We start from the raw sequence: 16,475 nt of genomic DNA, 5'->3' as shown, positions 1-16,475 counted from the left end.
CAAACTCCACACAGAAAGGCCCCAGGCCAGGAACCGAGCCCACGACCTTGTAATGAAGCAACAGTGCTAACCTCTATGTCGCTGCGCTGCCATTCACCAAGGCCTGCGGCCCTCGACGTGCTTGGTACGTTTATACTGCAAATACATATTTCATATTTTGTACAGATCCCATTTATACAGAGCAGCATTATATTTACATTGGCTGTGATTTGCTGCACAGGCGATTCTGGTTAGTGAGATCCGTTTGTTGTTGGTTGGTAAAATGTGAAGTCCAAGCAGTAGAGGGATAACAGAGCCAATAACACCCAGAGCCACAGTTTTATTACATTTTGTTTATTCTGCAAATACATCTGTAAAAATTATACATCAAGCCTAAGTATGGAACTCTGGGAAAAGTTCACAGTTCTTTTACAGTCAAATTTATTTCATAAGAAAGTTCCATTAAAAACAAATGTACGTACACATCAGTGATGTAAAGATGCACTTGATGCTACAACACAAACCAGAGTCCATTTTTCTTATATAATCATGTGGCCTTTGTTCATTTTGGACACAACAGGGTGCTTGCCCTCTTTGGATGAAACAATTCCAGACATGTTCCCATAAAGAACAATCTTATGTTTTATTTAACCAAAGATTATGTACAGTTAAGAAATGAAAAGTACAGAGTACAAAGGGATGTCCAAAAATAACTTCAAGACGAAATCAAATGAACATCAGTGCTGTGTTTCACACGAGATGCCACAACCAGCCTCGCGGGCACATTCAGAATAAGCTGCAAGCATGAAGTCAAAGTGAAACAGTGCACAGTGGAGGACGAAGCAGAATAAAAATAACAGTAGAAAGAAAAAGGTTCATTGGATTCACTTTAAGGCCTTGGCAAGCACCCCATGGCAAAGAGCTATGCAGTTTCTTGTACCCCAAAACAAACGATGAATGGTATCAACACACTGCTGAGCCACGTCTGAGGGTTGACTTGATCAACAACCGTTTCAAACCCAACCCCCACCTCTGATGAGCATCTACTGAGGTCTCACTCTAAACAACTCGTCTCGCTTCCTCATCGTTTTCTTCCTCCACACCTACATTTTCTTTTCTTCCTTTCTCCCTTTGCAGCAGCCAGGCAAAACAAATATGGCAGAAAATGCATCTGCCTACCCCACCACCTCCTCTCTGCACTTCAGACACTGCTGGAAGTTCTTTCTGAAATGGCCGACAGGAGGATATTGGAGAGAGAGTGGTGTGTGTGTGTGTGTGTGTGAGATTGCAGCAAAGGGGTGGACAAAACGGGAGCAGGAGGGCAGGGAGAGTGGGAGGGTGGGGTGAATAGATGGATGGATGGATGGATGGATGGATGGGGGGGGGGGGGGGGAAGTAGTGGCTTTAATGTCCATCTCTTGTAGCAGGGGGAGGTCATGTCTACCTCTCGGGGTGTGAGCGAGGAGGAGAGAGGGGATGGGTGGGGATGGGTGGGGATGGTCTCAAGGTCCGTTTCCATCCAGTGATCCTGTTACAACCACATCTGCCATCTTTTACTCCAGAATCCTGACAGAGACCACCTGCGTCGTAAACTCAACAGGCCTCTTCAGTCGGTTCCTGTAGTAATCCGACAAGAAGAAATTAAACAGCCATTAGCATGACACACATACAGAGAGACAGACAGAGAGAGACAGAGAGAGAGAGACAGGCAGGCAGACAGAGAGGCAGACAGGCAGGCAGGCAGACAGACAGGCAGGCAGGCAGGCAGACAGACAGACAGACGTCAGGCATGTATTGGTTTGAAATAAATACTCGTCACAGCCTGCCTCATTACTTGTAATTATGCTTCTACATGTTCAACCTTCACACTTCTGTTAGCCGAAAGACATTTCCACACATTACTGTGGTGAGTCATCTTTTTCCTTACCATTTAACAACTGCAATCAAAATCAATCAGATAAAATCTAGCGAGATTTTTAAAACCTAAATGGCCACTCAGGTTATTTTATTTTGTAACAGGTCTGGTCTGGTCTGCAACACTAGCAAGTCATCCAATAATCTGGGGCCACTGTGTGCGGTGTGCAGTTGCCTCTATATAAGAAGGATTAATGCGTCCCCAGGTAGGCCAAAGTTGGCATCTTCTAACATTGTGCGTCACGTCTTCGTCTTTGTTTTTTTGGGGTTTTTTTAATATATAAAGTTGGGAGGTGTGGAATTGTGTGTTTGGTTGTTTGAGTTGTGTGCAGTCATAAACGGTGATTGAGCTGCTTGTATGGCCAGTTAAACCAGCTGAACTTCAAAAAAGCAAATAATGCAACATGTGGGAAGGATTTAAAATAATAAAAAAAAAAAAGGCAACATTAGTTTTGTTGCACTACAGTTGAACTAATACTACCTAACACTACCTGAAGAGTGACATTGCAGTTTCCAACAGATGTAGATGTCAGTGAATTTAAAGTTTTGGACTGTCAGCTGGACAAAACAAGCAAATTTAATGTCACTTTGAACTGAGAAATTATGAATGATTTTTTTTTTTTTTTTTTTTAAATAGACCATCTAGGAAATTAAGCAGCAAAAAAGCAAACAAACAAACAAACAAACAAAAAAAAAAAAAAACTTAACAGCCCTAATCTGGATGTGTTGTCATATTTCCTACTCTAAGACTGAACACTATTTCTAAACTACCTTTAGGGGGATTCATAGTCTTGTCAGGATTGGCCTCTTCTGCTTCTGTTATGACCCCACACACCGACTGCTCCATTTTCTCCTCTGCTCCTCCTCCTCGCTGTGACTCCTGAGGGGAACATTCTGGTGTTGGTCGCTCAGCTGCTGCGTCTGGTGCTACTGGACTTGGCCCAGTCGCATCAGCTTCAGTTTGTTCCATTTGGGCCAAGGAGGCTTTGGTGGAGAACCAATGTCGCACCAAGTCTGCCGTTAAGCCACTGGCCAAAGCCAGTTCCTGCAGCTGTGTAGAGAGAATCATCCATTTTAGATCAGAGCTAATGCTGAGGTTTTGCCCATTATATTTCAAAAGACCTCAGCAAATTACAGCATTTTAGGAAAACAGTGTAACAGCAACACAATTAGCCATGACTAATTAAATAAATGACCCAGTGACGCAAGATACAGAATTATATCTATTAGATTCTATAAAGTTAATTAGCTATTTTATTATTCATCATTAACTTTGTAAAAACAAATGAAATCCAGTCGAAGGCTCTGCCACATATTGTTCCTTTATAAATCTTCTAATAAACTGGCTCAGAGGAAGGGAAAAAAGTAAATAAATAAATAATGCTCTAGTCATGATAACCTCTTTGTAGTCAGAGACATTTGGATGCATTGGATGAATCAAGGGATGTTTAGATATTTGCACTAAGAATACAAACAGTATAAAAATAATATTATGATGTCATGTCCAGACTGAATAGCCTATTTCTTTATTATCACCTGTCTATAAGCTACACGTCCTCATAAGTTGCCAAACGTTCTGACATTCCTTTCAAGAGAAATTGCATCATAACACATAATAAAAATAATTTACCTTTATCTTCCCCCCCAATACTTTACTCTATAATACATACTGTACTATAGAGTCTTGTGTTGTTTGTATTTGGATTCAGTTGGGCTCATCTCTATTTTATTCCTGCCGTTACAGAATTTTGCACCATGGGATCAATTAAATTGTTATCTGGCATGGGGTATCCTAAAATGACTGAAAAAATAAAAATGCATTTGCTTTTGATGCACACAAGCCAACCAAAGACTTCACAGACCTTAAACTGAACTTAGTACAGCTGGTAAAAATACAATACAAAAAAAATGCTTTATAGATTAGTTTTTTTGAGTCAGATGTCATGAAAGATTGACAAAAAAAGAAAAAAAAAAAAAAACAAAAACAAACAACAACCTTTCTAATTGTGTTGCTGACACTTTTTGCAAGGTGCCCATGACACTTCTAAACCAGAACACTATACTGACTATATTATTATGCATTCAGAATGGCTTCAAGTGGGTAAAATGTACACAGTATTTAAACTTAGTCTCTTGTCTACACAGTTTGAATGTTTAAAAGATAAGTTTTCAAGTGACAGGTGATCCTTTTCTCTTTGCAGTCAAGGGGCAGGTTACACTGAGTGAATTCATCAAAAAGACTGAGCACTAAATCAGACATCAGCATTCTTTAACCAAGACAATTGGTTAATTTGTTTCAAATTGAAAATAATAATGATAATAAATAATTAAAATTCACAACCATTGCTTGTACTAAGTGAAATTTCACAGGTTTGTTCCCCCCCCCATCTCTGTGGCCTTAGTCATTTGCATGCAGGTCCTCAAAATAACCTTGGCCTAACACACAAAACCAACTGTGGCTTCAAGATTGAGAAAGGATGTTCCAAAGACTAAATAAACATGTCAACCAGAAACACTTGCTATAGTGAGAGCACTTTTTCCCCAGCAAAGCAGCTGGTTACCGTAAACATAAAACTGAATATTAAGACTAAAATCCACCCTGCTGTGTCTTTAATTGTAGTAGCACAGATTTATCATCTACCTCTTAGTTTTCTTTTGTTCGGAGCAAATGAACTAAGAAAATGTATGAATACTTGTCATCGTCAATACCTGTGACTCCTCCAGGCTGCCTTGGATGTCGAAATGGTTCTGGAGGATCTGTGCATTCCCCTTCAGGAGATCCTCCTCCAGAGCCATGGTCTGATACGACTCTAGCCACTTTAGTTGACCATTTTTCTGCACGTAACGGCAGTCCCCAAACCAGCGAACTACTTCAGGTCTTGGTAGTCCAGTGGCTGAGATGAGTTCATCATACTGAGTAGCGCTGGGCCACTGGGTCCGGGCATAGACCTGCTTGAGCAGGTGAAGCTGATCTGCTGTCTTCTTACCTCGGACGGCTGTGGGTTTGGGGGAGTGGGATGGTTTGTGTGTTGGGGTGGAGGACTGGGATGGTTTCGGGTTGGAGGACAGGGTGGGGCCTGGGGAGGATGCAGCTGTGCTGCTGATTTGAAGCGGTAACGCAGGGCTATCCAACCCCTCTCCCTCCGCTTTGCCATTGGCCTCAGTCACCTTCAGCATCTTTAGATTTATTTTAATAGGGTTGACTTTCAGTTCTCCTGAACTGTCGTCTCGTTGTCGTTCCTCTCCTTCAACCCCTGTCTCCTCCTCCTCCTCTCTGACCACCTGCTCTGCCTCGTCTTTCTTTTTCTTAGCTGCCACTCTCTTCCTCCTCTCAGCAAACCAGCCATGGATCTCCCTTCTGGTCATCTTGGTCTCAGATCGCAGTCTGTCCACTTCTTCTCCAGCTGGGTCAGGGTCTTGAGCAAAACTGGCCTCTAGTGCCTTTACCTAACACATGACAGAGGGGTTGACAATGTCAGTGAGTAGAACTAAAGAGACAATTGATTATCTCTCAATGAGAAAATTAATCTACAACATTTCAATACTGAAACATTTTTGTGCCATGTTCTGGACTGTCGGAAATTTTTGCTTTTTTCAGCTCATTAAATGTCAATATTTTTTTTTTGACCACTCATGTCATGTCATCCAATGTGACATATCAATGACCAATGGGCATTTTTCACTATTTTTAGATCTTCCATTGCTTCAATGAACAACCAGCTGCCTGAAATTTCCTTATTAATTCAGACTATGTAGCTCCCTATCAACCCACAAAGAGTTATATATTACTTTATTTGATACATTAATGCTGAAAAATTATCACATGGAAAACCTCCTGTCACTCCGTCTACTCAACATTTTATGACTTGTTGCACATCAACAGCTGTTTCTCACCTGGTGGGGTTCTCTCTCCTTGTAGCGGATAGCTGTGAAATCAGGCGAAGGTGGTCTTGGGAGTCTGCGGGAAGGTGTGGTGGGTGAGGTGGGAGTCTGCAACGCAGTTGGACTCAGAGGTGCAGAGCTGTGTTGGGGAGTTTTTGCTCCAGAGCTGCTGTTGCTCTCGGACAGGTCGACAGGGTTTGCACTGCCTGCGGTGCCGCTCCCTGGTGTACTTGAACTGCTCCCTGTTCCAGTGCTGGACTTACTCTGCGCACCACTGCTGTTGCGAGAACCTTTGAGGTTGCGGAAGTGGTACCGCCGGTCACTGAACCACTTGCGGACCTCCCGCACTGTGAGCCCAGTTAGAGCAATGAGCCGGTCAACCTCCTCCTGGTCAGGAAACTGACTCACCTGAAAACTATCTTTCAGAGCGTTGAGTTGCTCCTGAGACTTTTTGCCCTTGTAGAAGCTGGGGTCCAGGAACGCGCTTACAGGTGTCCTGGAGCCAGATGTGCTGCTTGAAGGTGCTCCAGGAGAGGGTGAGGAAGATTTGGATGCAGGAGAAGATGCATCCTCTATTTTGATGGTTGGAGAGTCACTGGAGGGGGGATCAATGTCATCTGTGCTCGTGTTGGCTGTGTTATTTTTGTTTCCGTTAGTATCTTTGCTCTTTTGTCCTTCATTTCTCAATTTGCTGTTACTGTTAGTAGGTTTGCTGTCTGTGGTGTTTTTGCTTACAATGGTCTCTTTGTTGTCATTTTGCAAAATGCTGGCATTGTTGGCTTTGCTGATATCTGTGTTCTTAGCATTTACATGGCTGGTAACATTACTATTGCTCTTGTCATTGTTTTCTGCACTTCTGTGTTTACCATTGACGCTGCCCACCCTACCATTACTATGATTACTGGTTCCAAGACTAAGGTTGATGACACTAGCTTGACTGCTACTAATAATGCTGCTAGTGACCCCTCCCCCACTCCTACTACTATTACTGCTGCTAATGATGTTGTTCCCAGTACTGCTGCTGCCCACTGTCCCCACAACCATACTGATACCTTTGTCTGCCACCAGGGCTGCTGCAGGTCGGGCCTGCATCATGGGCCCAGCTGCCGCCTGGGGCTTAGGTGTGACAGCCAGAGCCACAGGAGCACTGCTGACCTGTATACCATTAGTCATTACAGGCTGTGTAACGATTACCCCTCCTTGACTAACAAGAGATCCCTGAAGGATATGAGGGATCCCAGTGGCTCCCAGTGACGCAGGCAGGACTGTGATGGTGTGTTGGGCTGGGCTGTGGTTATTCTGGGTCGGGTTCTGTGAGCTAGAGGGTGCTGTCTGGATGATGGTGTTGAACATCTTCCTCCTTGCCTCTTCGATTTCCTCAGGAGACCAGCTGATCCCTTGTTTAAGTCTCTGGGCTGTGAACCAGATCTTTATCTGCTCTTCAGGGAACTTTGTGACCACCGTCAGGTAGCAGAGCTCAGCCTTTGTTGGATATGGAAATTTACTGAAGGAGGTCTTCAAAAAAGAAGAAGAGTCCATGGAGGCACTGTAGGTAGGGATGCTGCTCAAAGGAATCATCACCTGGGAGGAGAGACATGACGAGAAAGTAGATTGTTAATTGAACTGATCAAGTTTATTTCCAGTAGTTATTTAGACATTATTAATAAAACACAATTACCTTGGGGAGGTTTTTGGAGGAAGAGGATGAAGAAGTGGAGGAAACATTTGAGGTGACTGTGATTGGTGCAGATTGATGAAGGCTTCTGTTTTGAACCACTGAGACCACCTGTGGAGTACCGATTTAAAAATGAGATTATCTAAGCAAAACTATCTCGAATCAAATCAAAGCAAACTTTTCAAGAGCAAAGTGACATAAAAAAAAAAAAAAAAAAAAAAAAAAAAAAAAAAAAAAAAATCACAGAAAGACTTAGCACATACCTGTGTGATTGGGGTCTTGAGGACTGGTAATGATCCAGAGCCATTGACTATCTGAATTGCTGAGGGAAGGGTCACCTTGGTGGTTCCATTGTGGACTATTGTGGGAACATGACTGACCGTCACAGCAGCAGTCTCTTTTCTCTCAACCTCTCTGGTGGAAGAGATGGACTGAGCGTCTGAAGAAGACTCGTCAGAGACTGGGTGAGACACCACTATCCGTTTAGGCTCAGATTTGCCCTTTAGCATCCTCATAATGGGTGTTTTGGTGATGGAAATCTCACTATCCTTCCCCAGCTCTGTGCCAGTTAACAAAATCTGCTCCACTACAACCCTCCTGTCCCTCTTCCTCAGCTTTAAACTGGTGTTCAAAGTGCTGGGGTGAACCCTTGCATTGTGCAGGGCTAGCCCCTCAAACTTGGGCGCTGAAACCCCACAGCTCACACAAAAGAAGCTGGGGTCAGTACGAAAGTCTTGGTGCCCACTGTACACATGATCCAAGAACAAATTAAGGTCGTGGGTTTCAAAGTTACAAAGTTTACAGGTATAAGTGCCAGCACCGTCTTTGACAGCATCCCCTGAATCTGGTTTGGAGGACTCTCCAGGGTCTATGGGGCTATGTCTGCCTCCTCCAGAAATCCTGGACTGACGGAGAAGCACAGGAGAGTCCCGATCAACCTCCTCCGAAGGGCGTACAGTCTTGCTTGGTATCATACAAGGAGTAGTAGACTTCCTCTTGCTGGCCATGTTATTATCACAGGCTGGTCAAATGGCTGCAAGTGAGGTGAGAGTGAGAATACAAGCCTGGATGTCTATATACCAAGTGTGGGGGAAGGAGGACGGCCGTACTTGTCCATAGGTCCACGTGCAGTTATCACTGCAACGCTGAGGTGAAACCTGTAAATCAGAGAGAACAAGTTCAAAACACATGAATTTTCAGAAAACATGATATACCTATAACTGGTTGGATAAGTTTGCATCAAATTCATATGAAAATAGGAGGGATATCTTACACTCTTCAGTACAAATCAATTTCTCCTGAACTGGATCAAAATAATACACAACTGGATATTCTCAAGTAAAATATGAAAAGGACAAGTGATGATAAGGCCTTGTGATAAGATTCAGCTGAAGCCCTTAAATCCAGGGTTGCTTGTATGGGGTAGGGGGAAAAAAACAAAAAACAAAAAACAAAAACAAACAAACAAACAAAAAAAAAAGATCACATCTTCTCCCTTAACTCTTTTAGCTAACTATTTTATGAGGATATTCAAACAACTTCAGTCTGCTTGTTCAGTAAAGTTTTTTTGGGAGAGCTCATGTCTTACCCCCTTCTTTCCCCTCCCCCACACAACTCTCTCACTTCCCCTTGTTCAGACACACCCCCACAGAGAAAGCACATTCAGTATTTTTTTTTTTAATCCAGTGTCCCTGCAGCTTCACTAAGCACCTCCATAAAAATTTGCACAGAAATATTCACTTGTAAATGTGTTTTCTTGAGATAAGGTCTAATTGACAATCGCCTAAGCGCGTCTCAACAGATATTACTTGAAAAGACGGCGTGCTCATCCAGTGGTAGAAATAGCAGAGAAGAACACGTGAACCTACACATGAATATCAAGACTAAAATTTTCAATTCCCCTTTCGATCCCCCATCTCCACAGAAAATGGCGACACTTACTATGGAGGAGTTTTTCCTTCCCTCCTTGACTCCCTCTTTCTCACAGAGGTTGTGATGCAGTACTGGAGGACGGCTCTAGGGCAATTGCTCTCCCAGTCTCTCAACACCCAGCACCAACATGACACCTCATGCACAAAACAGCAAAAGCTCACAAAAGTTCAAAGGCTTGCAGGGGTTCATTGAGAAAACCCTTCAAACCTCTGACCTGTACCTCTCTATGCTAAGAGACATTTTATTGACAAATCCAAACTAAAGGCAACTTTTTTAGTAGATGGCACCAATTGAAAATAACCTTTCCCTTCCTGTGCGCAAACAGAAGTTTCATGCAAATTTAAATTTGTCTGAAACTACTTTCAGATTCAGTACAACCTCTTTAGAGTACGATGCTGCTACAGCACCACCATCTCCCTAAAGTGACCAGAATAAGACAAGTCAGTTTAAGCAAGCAATAAATCTTTCCTTCTCAAACTGGCCAATGGCAAATTATTTCTTAGTCTGCCCATAAAGGTCACAGTACTTTGGCAATAAGCCCAGTTAACCCCATACAAGACTGGAGGTGTGACAGATGCCCTTTCACACACTAACCAAGCAAACGTAGAGGTGGTTTTTTTTAGGAAAACTCCAACTTCAGGCCCAGTTTGAGTCAATTAAAGTGATCTAATCTTACCAATTTTTCACCAATGAAATGATGAGATACTTTGTTAAACCTATGATGAAAATTTAACTGGATTCTGGTGACCTTTGCCAGTTTTTTTTTTTTGTTTTTTTTTTAATCTCTTGACAGATCCCGCTCTTTCGAAGTGTGAGGGGTTAACGGGCAAATGAAGTTTGCTACTATGGAGGGAACGTGATGCCCCTTGCTCTCCCATGCACCCCCCAGAGTGAAAAACTACCCTTGGCTGGGACTGTTGTGCACCCCTCCTACTCCCCTGCCATTCAGTTCTGCATCAGGGGGCACTGCTCTGCCAAGGCAGGCTGGTCACATGACCAACACAAAGGCTTATGGGTGGGCAGTCTCAGCCATCCATCACGTGGTTCTGCTGGGTGTGGGTGGGCAAGCGAGAGGAGAGGAGAGGGAGAGTGAACTAGAGAGGAAGGTGGGGGATGGGCAGCTGATTTGGGGTGAGGAGGCAAGTGAAGGAGGGGTGTTAACATCATGGAGGAGGCACTGAGGTGTTTCAGTGAAGAATTTTCCTCCCTGATACCCCCCTTCAACCAGCCAACACCATCCCACCCCCTGCCAACCCCCGCTCCTCAACGTCCCCCTCCTGTTCTGAACTACAATCACAGTCCTTCCCTCTGCTCTCACTTCCCTCTCCCTCCCTCCCTCCCTCTTTCCTTGCTGCACTGCAAAGCCTGGAATGTTCCAACCCGAGCTCTTCAGCCAGTGGACATAACCTGGAGTTTGGCTTCAGTGCCTCTATGTGTACACATACATAGAACACACAAGGCCAAAAAACTTTGCATTATTCACTGGCAGCATGAGCGAAATTAAAAAAAACAAACCAACCAAAGATAAATAAATAAATAAATAAAAAATAAAAAAACTGTATGTGAATGCAATTACAGAGTTTAGCCTTAGCAAAGGGAGAAACCAGCAGAGACCTACAGGCCTCACACAGGTAAAGGCTGAAACAATGCACAATGCAAGCATAGCCATTATTGGTGAGTCAAAATGGACAGACTCATCTCTCAGTAATGCCAGGCTGAGATGACTTCGGTTGACTCACTCGTACGAGCGCATATCGGCCAATGACTTCAATTTGAATGTCACACATATGTTGATTGACCATGTGGTGACAGTGGGTTTGTGTCCGTTACAAGTGTCAGCATTTGCAAGTGTGGCTTTCCTGTGAGATACAGAGAGGAGAAAACGGAGGTGGGGTTGGTTGGGGCGAATGTGTGCTTGCGTTTTGTGTGTGTGTGTGTGTGTGTGTGTGTGTGTGTGTGTGTGTGTGTGTGGGGGTGGCTGCCTGGCTGCCTGCATGCCTGTGTGCAAGACTTGTTTACTGAGGTAGTGAGGCTGCCATTTTTTGTGTGCGAGTTCTCCCAGTGACACACAAAGACAATGTTTTTGTCCTCTTTTCATAACCTATATTACTCGTATCTCATCAATAGCTCAGCGCAGCATGACCTCCTTTCATCCCTTGGCCTGACTCTTGTGTAGGCCCTATCCATATTCTCAGATTACAGGCCTACAATAGAACTTACACACATTGGCCACATAGTGTGGCTGCATCCACACTAAACTTCTCATCACAGAACCAAGAGTACAGGTGTAACGCTCACATCCATGTGTGACAACTGTTTACTGAGACAGAGAATGGTGTAAAACATGGGCTGCTCTTTCCTTGAATGTTCCTTTTCTTGTTCTTCAATCTGCCCCTGTCTCTTCACCCTCACTCCCCCTCCTACTACCAATCGTCTCTTCACCCTCTGCTTCCTCTCTCCCTCCCACCATTCCTTCTTCTCCTCCCTCTCTGAGCAAGTTTGGCCCAGGGAGACAGGTCGACAGCGCCACTGGTGTGTTACTGTCCCCATGGCAACCACCTCCTAACCCCCCTCCTCTCGCCCCCCCCCCCCCCCCCCAGCTGATTTCTCTAAAGCACATGCGTGTGCACACGGTTACTCAGAACTACACATACACAAAAAACACCAATCCTATGCCATCCAGTCCATGGCCCTAGCAGGGTTTGTTTGTTCCCTACACCCTGTGAGTGGTATTTGGAGAGTCCCTGCCCTGCTCCTATTTCAGTGCCTCCCTCATGCGGTGTTGATGTCTCCCAGCTAGGTGCGGTCGCCGTCGTCAAGGCACACTATTGGCCAGAGTCAATGGCGTCTCTTCCTGTTAACTCAGTGCCCAAGTGCCTGTCCAGACATCTGCTTGGACCACTGCTCTTTGTGGGTCTTGTGTTTGGACTGTAGTGGCCCGAGGCATGCAGGATTCTTGTACTCACTGTAGGCAACGCAGGCATGGATACAGAAACACGCCCGAAATCCTGGCAGATGCTATCTGTTTCAGAGAGAGGACTGAAGAATCACCTTTGTCCCCCCTGTGTATTTAGGATAATTGTCAAGTCTACACCAGAAGACCAACTCTTCACCTCCTACAAATCCAACTCCCTTCTGTTTGTTGTTGGCATACAATCCTTCGCCATGATTTCTCCTGCCTTTCAAATACCACCAATCCAGTACTTACTTGACTCCCACCTTAAACACATGGCTCCAGCTCACCATCCTCTGGATCTGTCCCTCACATCTCTGCTGACAACCACAGCTCAGCACTGTCAATGCATAAATGAAGTGTCTGAACTTCTTTCCACTACAATTTTAATTCTTTAAACAATACTGGAAACAATAAGAAAATCTCAAAGACAGCATTCCTTCAGTGTCATTCCATCTGCTCCTGAGTCCCATTTGGGCTGCTCTCAGGTCAGGGAGTGGATGGCTGCGTGGGATGCAAACGGCTGCAATGCTGTGGCCACAGCCAGTGCACGCGTTAATACTGGGTTGCTGAGAGGGGAGGGAGAGAAAAATGGCGGAACACCATGCTCTGTGCTGTCCAACCTAAAATGGCTGACATCACAAGCTGTTAACCAGCCAAGCAGAGCAAGAAGCTACTACTGCTGCTGACCCAAACCTACTTGTTCTGGACATGTAAGAGGATAACAGTGTTCTCCCCTGGGACTGTGAAAAGGCTCCAGAGCCTGCAAGCCGACTCTATTTTTTGTGGCCATACTTGGTGGAGATCTGCTAGTTAATCGCCATTACATGGACATGGAAAGAAAAGCGACGAAACTCACTAATGGAAACCCATTAATGATAGATTGGCATACAAGGAGAATCACTTTCATTATGACAACAGCTAATAATGTGATTGTTATTGAGAAAATTACTGGGGAAAAAACAAAAATTCTCATTATGTGATATTTTTAAAAAGTGTGTTGCCCCCCCCCAAAAAAAAAAAAAAAAAAAAAATTCAGGAAGTGCTGATGAATCTTTTCATACAAAGAAACTCAACCTGTGTAAGCTGGAAACCTGAAAGTGAGAGGAGGACACAGAAGGAAGGAGGGAAGAAGGGTGGGTAGGAGGAGTGGGGGGGGGCAGTATTCAATGAGATGTACAGCCAGTGAGCTCACCACAGAAATACAATGAAATACATCAAGATGTTTGCACAGCACCAACAAAATTGTGAATGTAATAACAAAACTTGGGCTAGACTGTTAAAAACAGCCAGTTATCATTAACAACACAAATGGCTCTACTCTCTGAGTAAAAGGTGAACTCTAGGTGATAAATAAATAGTTGGATTAGGCTGCATGTCTATACCTAGGACTCACGTGGGCATCAAATACAAATTAGCTGTCTGGGAAAGCTTTACTCTAATCCACTCCCCAGAGTCACACACACTCATGACAACACTGACATGATAAATAAGCAAGGCAACAGTGTGAAAACTCAGCAACAAAGAAAAGAGCATGGACACTGATTATAGTTTATGTGAATCGTGTCAGCACTCATTGTTATAACAGTCTGTGAACACAAACTTTAAATATTATATCAGATCCTGACAAATATATATGAATACACACACACACACACACACACATAAATGTTTATAGGCCTGTTTACACACTGCAATAAATCACAACCTTTTTAATGGGGCAAACATCAGAAACAACATTAGTTAGAAGTGACTAGAGATCAAGGTGATTTCTAACTTCTTCATTCATAACATACAGTGACCAAATGGGGAAATGCTGCTAAAGCGAAAATCTTTGGGGACGGAATTTAAAATAGGCCAACATCTAATCTAAACTACAGAGGACACACAGTTCCTAATCAGCAAACAAATAGCGGTATTTTTGAGAAACAGCTCAAACACAAACTGTCTGTGACTGTATCCTCGGTCCCGGAGCGCGGCCGCGTCAAATATTTCTGAAAATGATGCGTGTTCATCTTCCGCTCAAGTTAGGCGGAGTGAGTCCCAACTTAATGGGCTTGTCTCCATTATATGTTAGAAACAGTAACCAATTCAGAGAGAAGGAAAAGGCGAGCCCCCAGCCCAAAAAAAAAAAAAAAAAAAAACCTACTCTCTCTCCCCCCGTTGGCTGTCGCCATTTTAAGCAGGCGACGTGCAGCTGGCCAGCTCTGCTGAGCCAAAGCGCAGCCCGCAAAGGTAAGGCTTCACAATGGCTCACACAAGTTTGGGGGGAAAGGTGTTACACTTGTATTAATACGTATCATAAAACCACACTCACCTCGCCTTTAGTCGGAGCTCAGTGTATGCAGCGCTGGATCTAAAAAGTTTACAATGATTACGGGCTCAGTGGAGCCAGAAACTGACGTGAGGTTTGGGCTTCACTGATGTCAACTTATAGGTGTAAGCCCCCTCCGTCCATCGGCCGGTGATCAACGTGACACCGGAGCCGGACCCGGTCCCTACGGCTGCCCCCTGCTTTTTGCGCTTGTTTATTTCGAGTGGCTCTCGGTGTTAAAGCGGGCGGTGGAGGGAGGAAAATACGACGGACCTACCGAGGGAAGAGACGGACACGTGACGCAGACGTCACTGACGGTGGAGTTGGCGTGAGAGCTCGAGCTCCGCCGCGCGCAGAGCAGAAGTGAATCAGACATCCCGTCCTGACTTTGACCCGGCACGGCGGGCCGGGGATCACCGGGTGGTGGTCAACTTCACTAAAGACGTCAAAAGCGGTTGGAGTCCCCGTTAAAGGTGATGGAACAACAGCTCACACCTGTCCCCTTCCCAGGTGACCTCTCTTAAAGAGGTAGTGCCGGCGTTATGCCAAAAGGTACGCTGCCCCCCCCCCCCCCCCCCCCCCCACACACACACACACACACACACCCGGCACCACATAAAGCCCTTTCACATACATTCATGTACATCATTACAAATGAGCAGACGCTGACATAGTCATGGGCTAAACCAACCAGCTGCTGGCCGTAAACCTTCACATCTCCTGCCTCACAAGCCTGCAAACATCAGATGAAATATTGAATAGTTATTCAAATGTAGCGTGAAATGTGATAAAGTGCTGAGAACTCATATAGTTCCTTCATCAGCCTCTTTGTTCCCATCAAAACAGCTGCATCGTCCCAGCAGAGAGAAAAATCACCCATCTGGCACACAGTGGACCTGCTGCTGAACATAATCTGCATTATGTTAACCTAATTTTGCTCAATCATTGAAAGTATTTATTGAAAACAATATGTTTTAAGTTTGCAGACAAATCTGTTTGGTTAAAAGGTAAGGAACTTTGATATACATCAACAAAGACCCAGGGGTCTGTTTATTTGCACAACACATTCCAACAATGTCAACAAAAACCAAACATTAATGCTGGTTTATATTATAGTGCTAAGTGGTAAACAGTAAGGACAGCTCTCAATTGTTTTCACTGAAAATGCAGGAATTTTGACTTCTTCAGACCTTTGCTTTCTCCACGGAATTAGGTGATTTTGTATTAGAAAGCCAGACTATAGGCTACTTTTTGTTGATATACATTTAACAGAAAATGGAAAGAAATATAAAACATTTTGAAGTTGAACACGGCGCTCTTATTAAGAGGGTATGCATGAGAACAGATTTTTGCAGCAGTAAGATGACTAACTAAACACATCATATAAGACTAATCTAAGACTTATTATTGATTTCCCATTAAAATGTGTTTATTTGTGCAGGAAATCAGACTTAAATTAAACACAGTGACACATCCCCACATCTTCCTGGATGAGTCAGTGCTCACTGGATGAATTTTAAAACCCAAAGTTGAAACTAAGATGCACTTACTGTGCCTCATATTTAGAGGCTTTGAAGAAAAGATATTTATTATCACACTTGTTATACAATGTCACATCACATAAAAATAAGTACTCATGTCAGTGTCTTTGAGCTTAATGAATGGAGCAAAATTAATTGAAATATAGGACATAATTCTGTGAAGATGTACAAGATAATTGCCATTAATATTGAGAGATGAATGCTGCATTTTATTCCATCTCATGACTAAAAGAAATCTTAGATTTCTAACCTCCTCACATACATACCAACCTAAAATTTTTAATG

At 43.9% G+C, this 16,475-nt stretch overlaps 1 protein-coding gene across 2 annotated transcripts; it reads right to left on the bottom strand.

Moving 5' to 3' along the window:
• Window positions 1-336: 336 nt before the first annotated feature.
• zhx3b (zinc fingers and homeoboxes 3b) lies at window positions 337-15,069 on the bottom strand. 2 transcript variants are annotated; one of them, XM_029507426.1, is made up of 7 exons: window positions 14,927-15,069; window positions 7,714-8,607; window positions 7,454-7,561; window positions 5,788-7,356; window positions 4,603-5,340; window positions 2,665-2,944; window positions 337-1,596 (listed from the first exon to the last, which is right to left on the bottom strand). In XM_029507426.1, exons 2-7 carry the CDS (start codon window positions 8,455-8,457, stop codon window positions 1,586-1,588), a joined length of 3,450 nt encoding a protein of 1,149 aa, XP_029363286.1. In that variant the 5' UTR covers window positions 8,458-8,607; window positions 14,927-15,069; the 3' UTR covers window positions 337-1,585. The 2 variants fall into 2 exon arrangements, with proteins under 2 accessions (XP_029363286.1, XP_029363285.1); XM_029507425.1 differs by lacking the exon at window positions 14,927-15,069 and adding an exon at window positions 14,653-14,912.
• Between the last annotated feature and the right edge of the window lie 1,406 nt (window positions 15,070-16,475).

This window comes from Echeneis naucrates, chromosome 7, assembly GCF_900963305.1.
Source record: "Echeneis naucrates chromosome 7, fEcheNa1.1, whole genome shotgun sequence".
Classification (NCBI taxonomy): Eukaryota; Metazoa; Chordata; class Actinopteri; order Carangiformes; family Echeneidae; genus Echeneis; species Echeneis naucrates.
This window is presented reverse-complemented; position numbering and strand designations above follow the sequence as displayed.

What these genes read in the sequence shown, in the direction of transcription:
- zhx3b (XM_029507426.1), bottom strand. Translation starts at nt 8,457, where the DNA reads ATGGCCAGCAAGAGGAAGTCTACTACTCCTTGTATGATACCAAGCAAG. An exon ending in CCTCCAAAAACCTCCCCAAG is followed by an intron (nt 7,357 to 7,453) that starts GTAATTGTGTTT and finishes CTCTCCTCCCAG; the next exon opens with GTGATGATTCCTTTGAGCAG. An exon ending in GCAGCCTGGAGGAGTCACAG is followed by an intron (nt 2,945 to 4,602) that starts GTATTGACGATG and finishes CTCTCTACACAG; the next exon opens with CTGCAGGAACTGGCTTTGGC.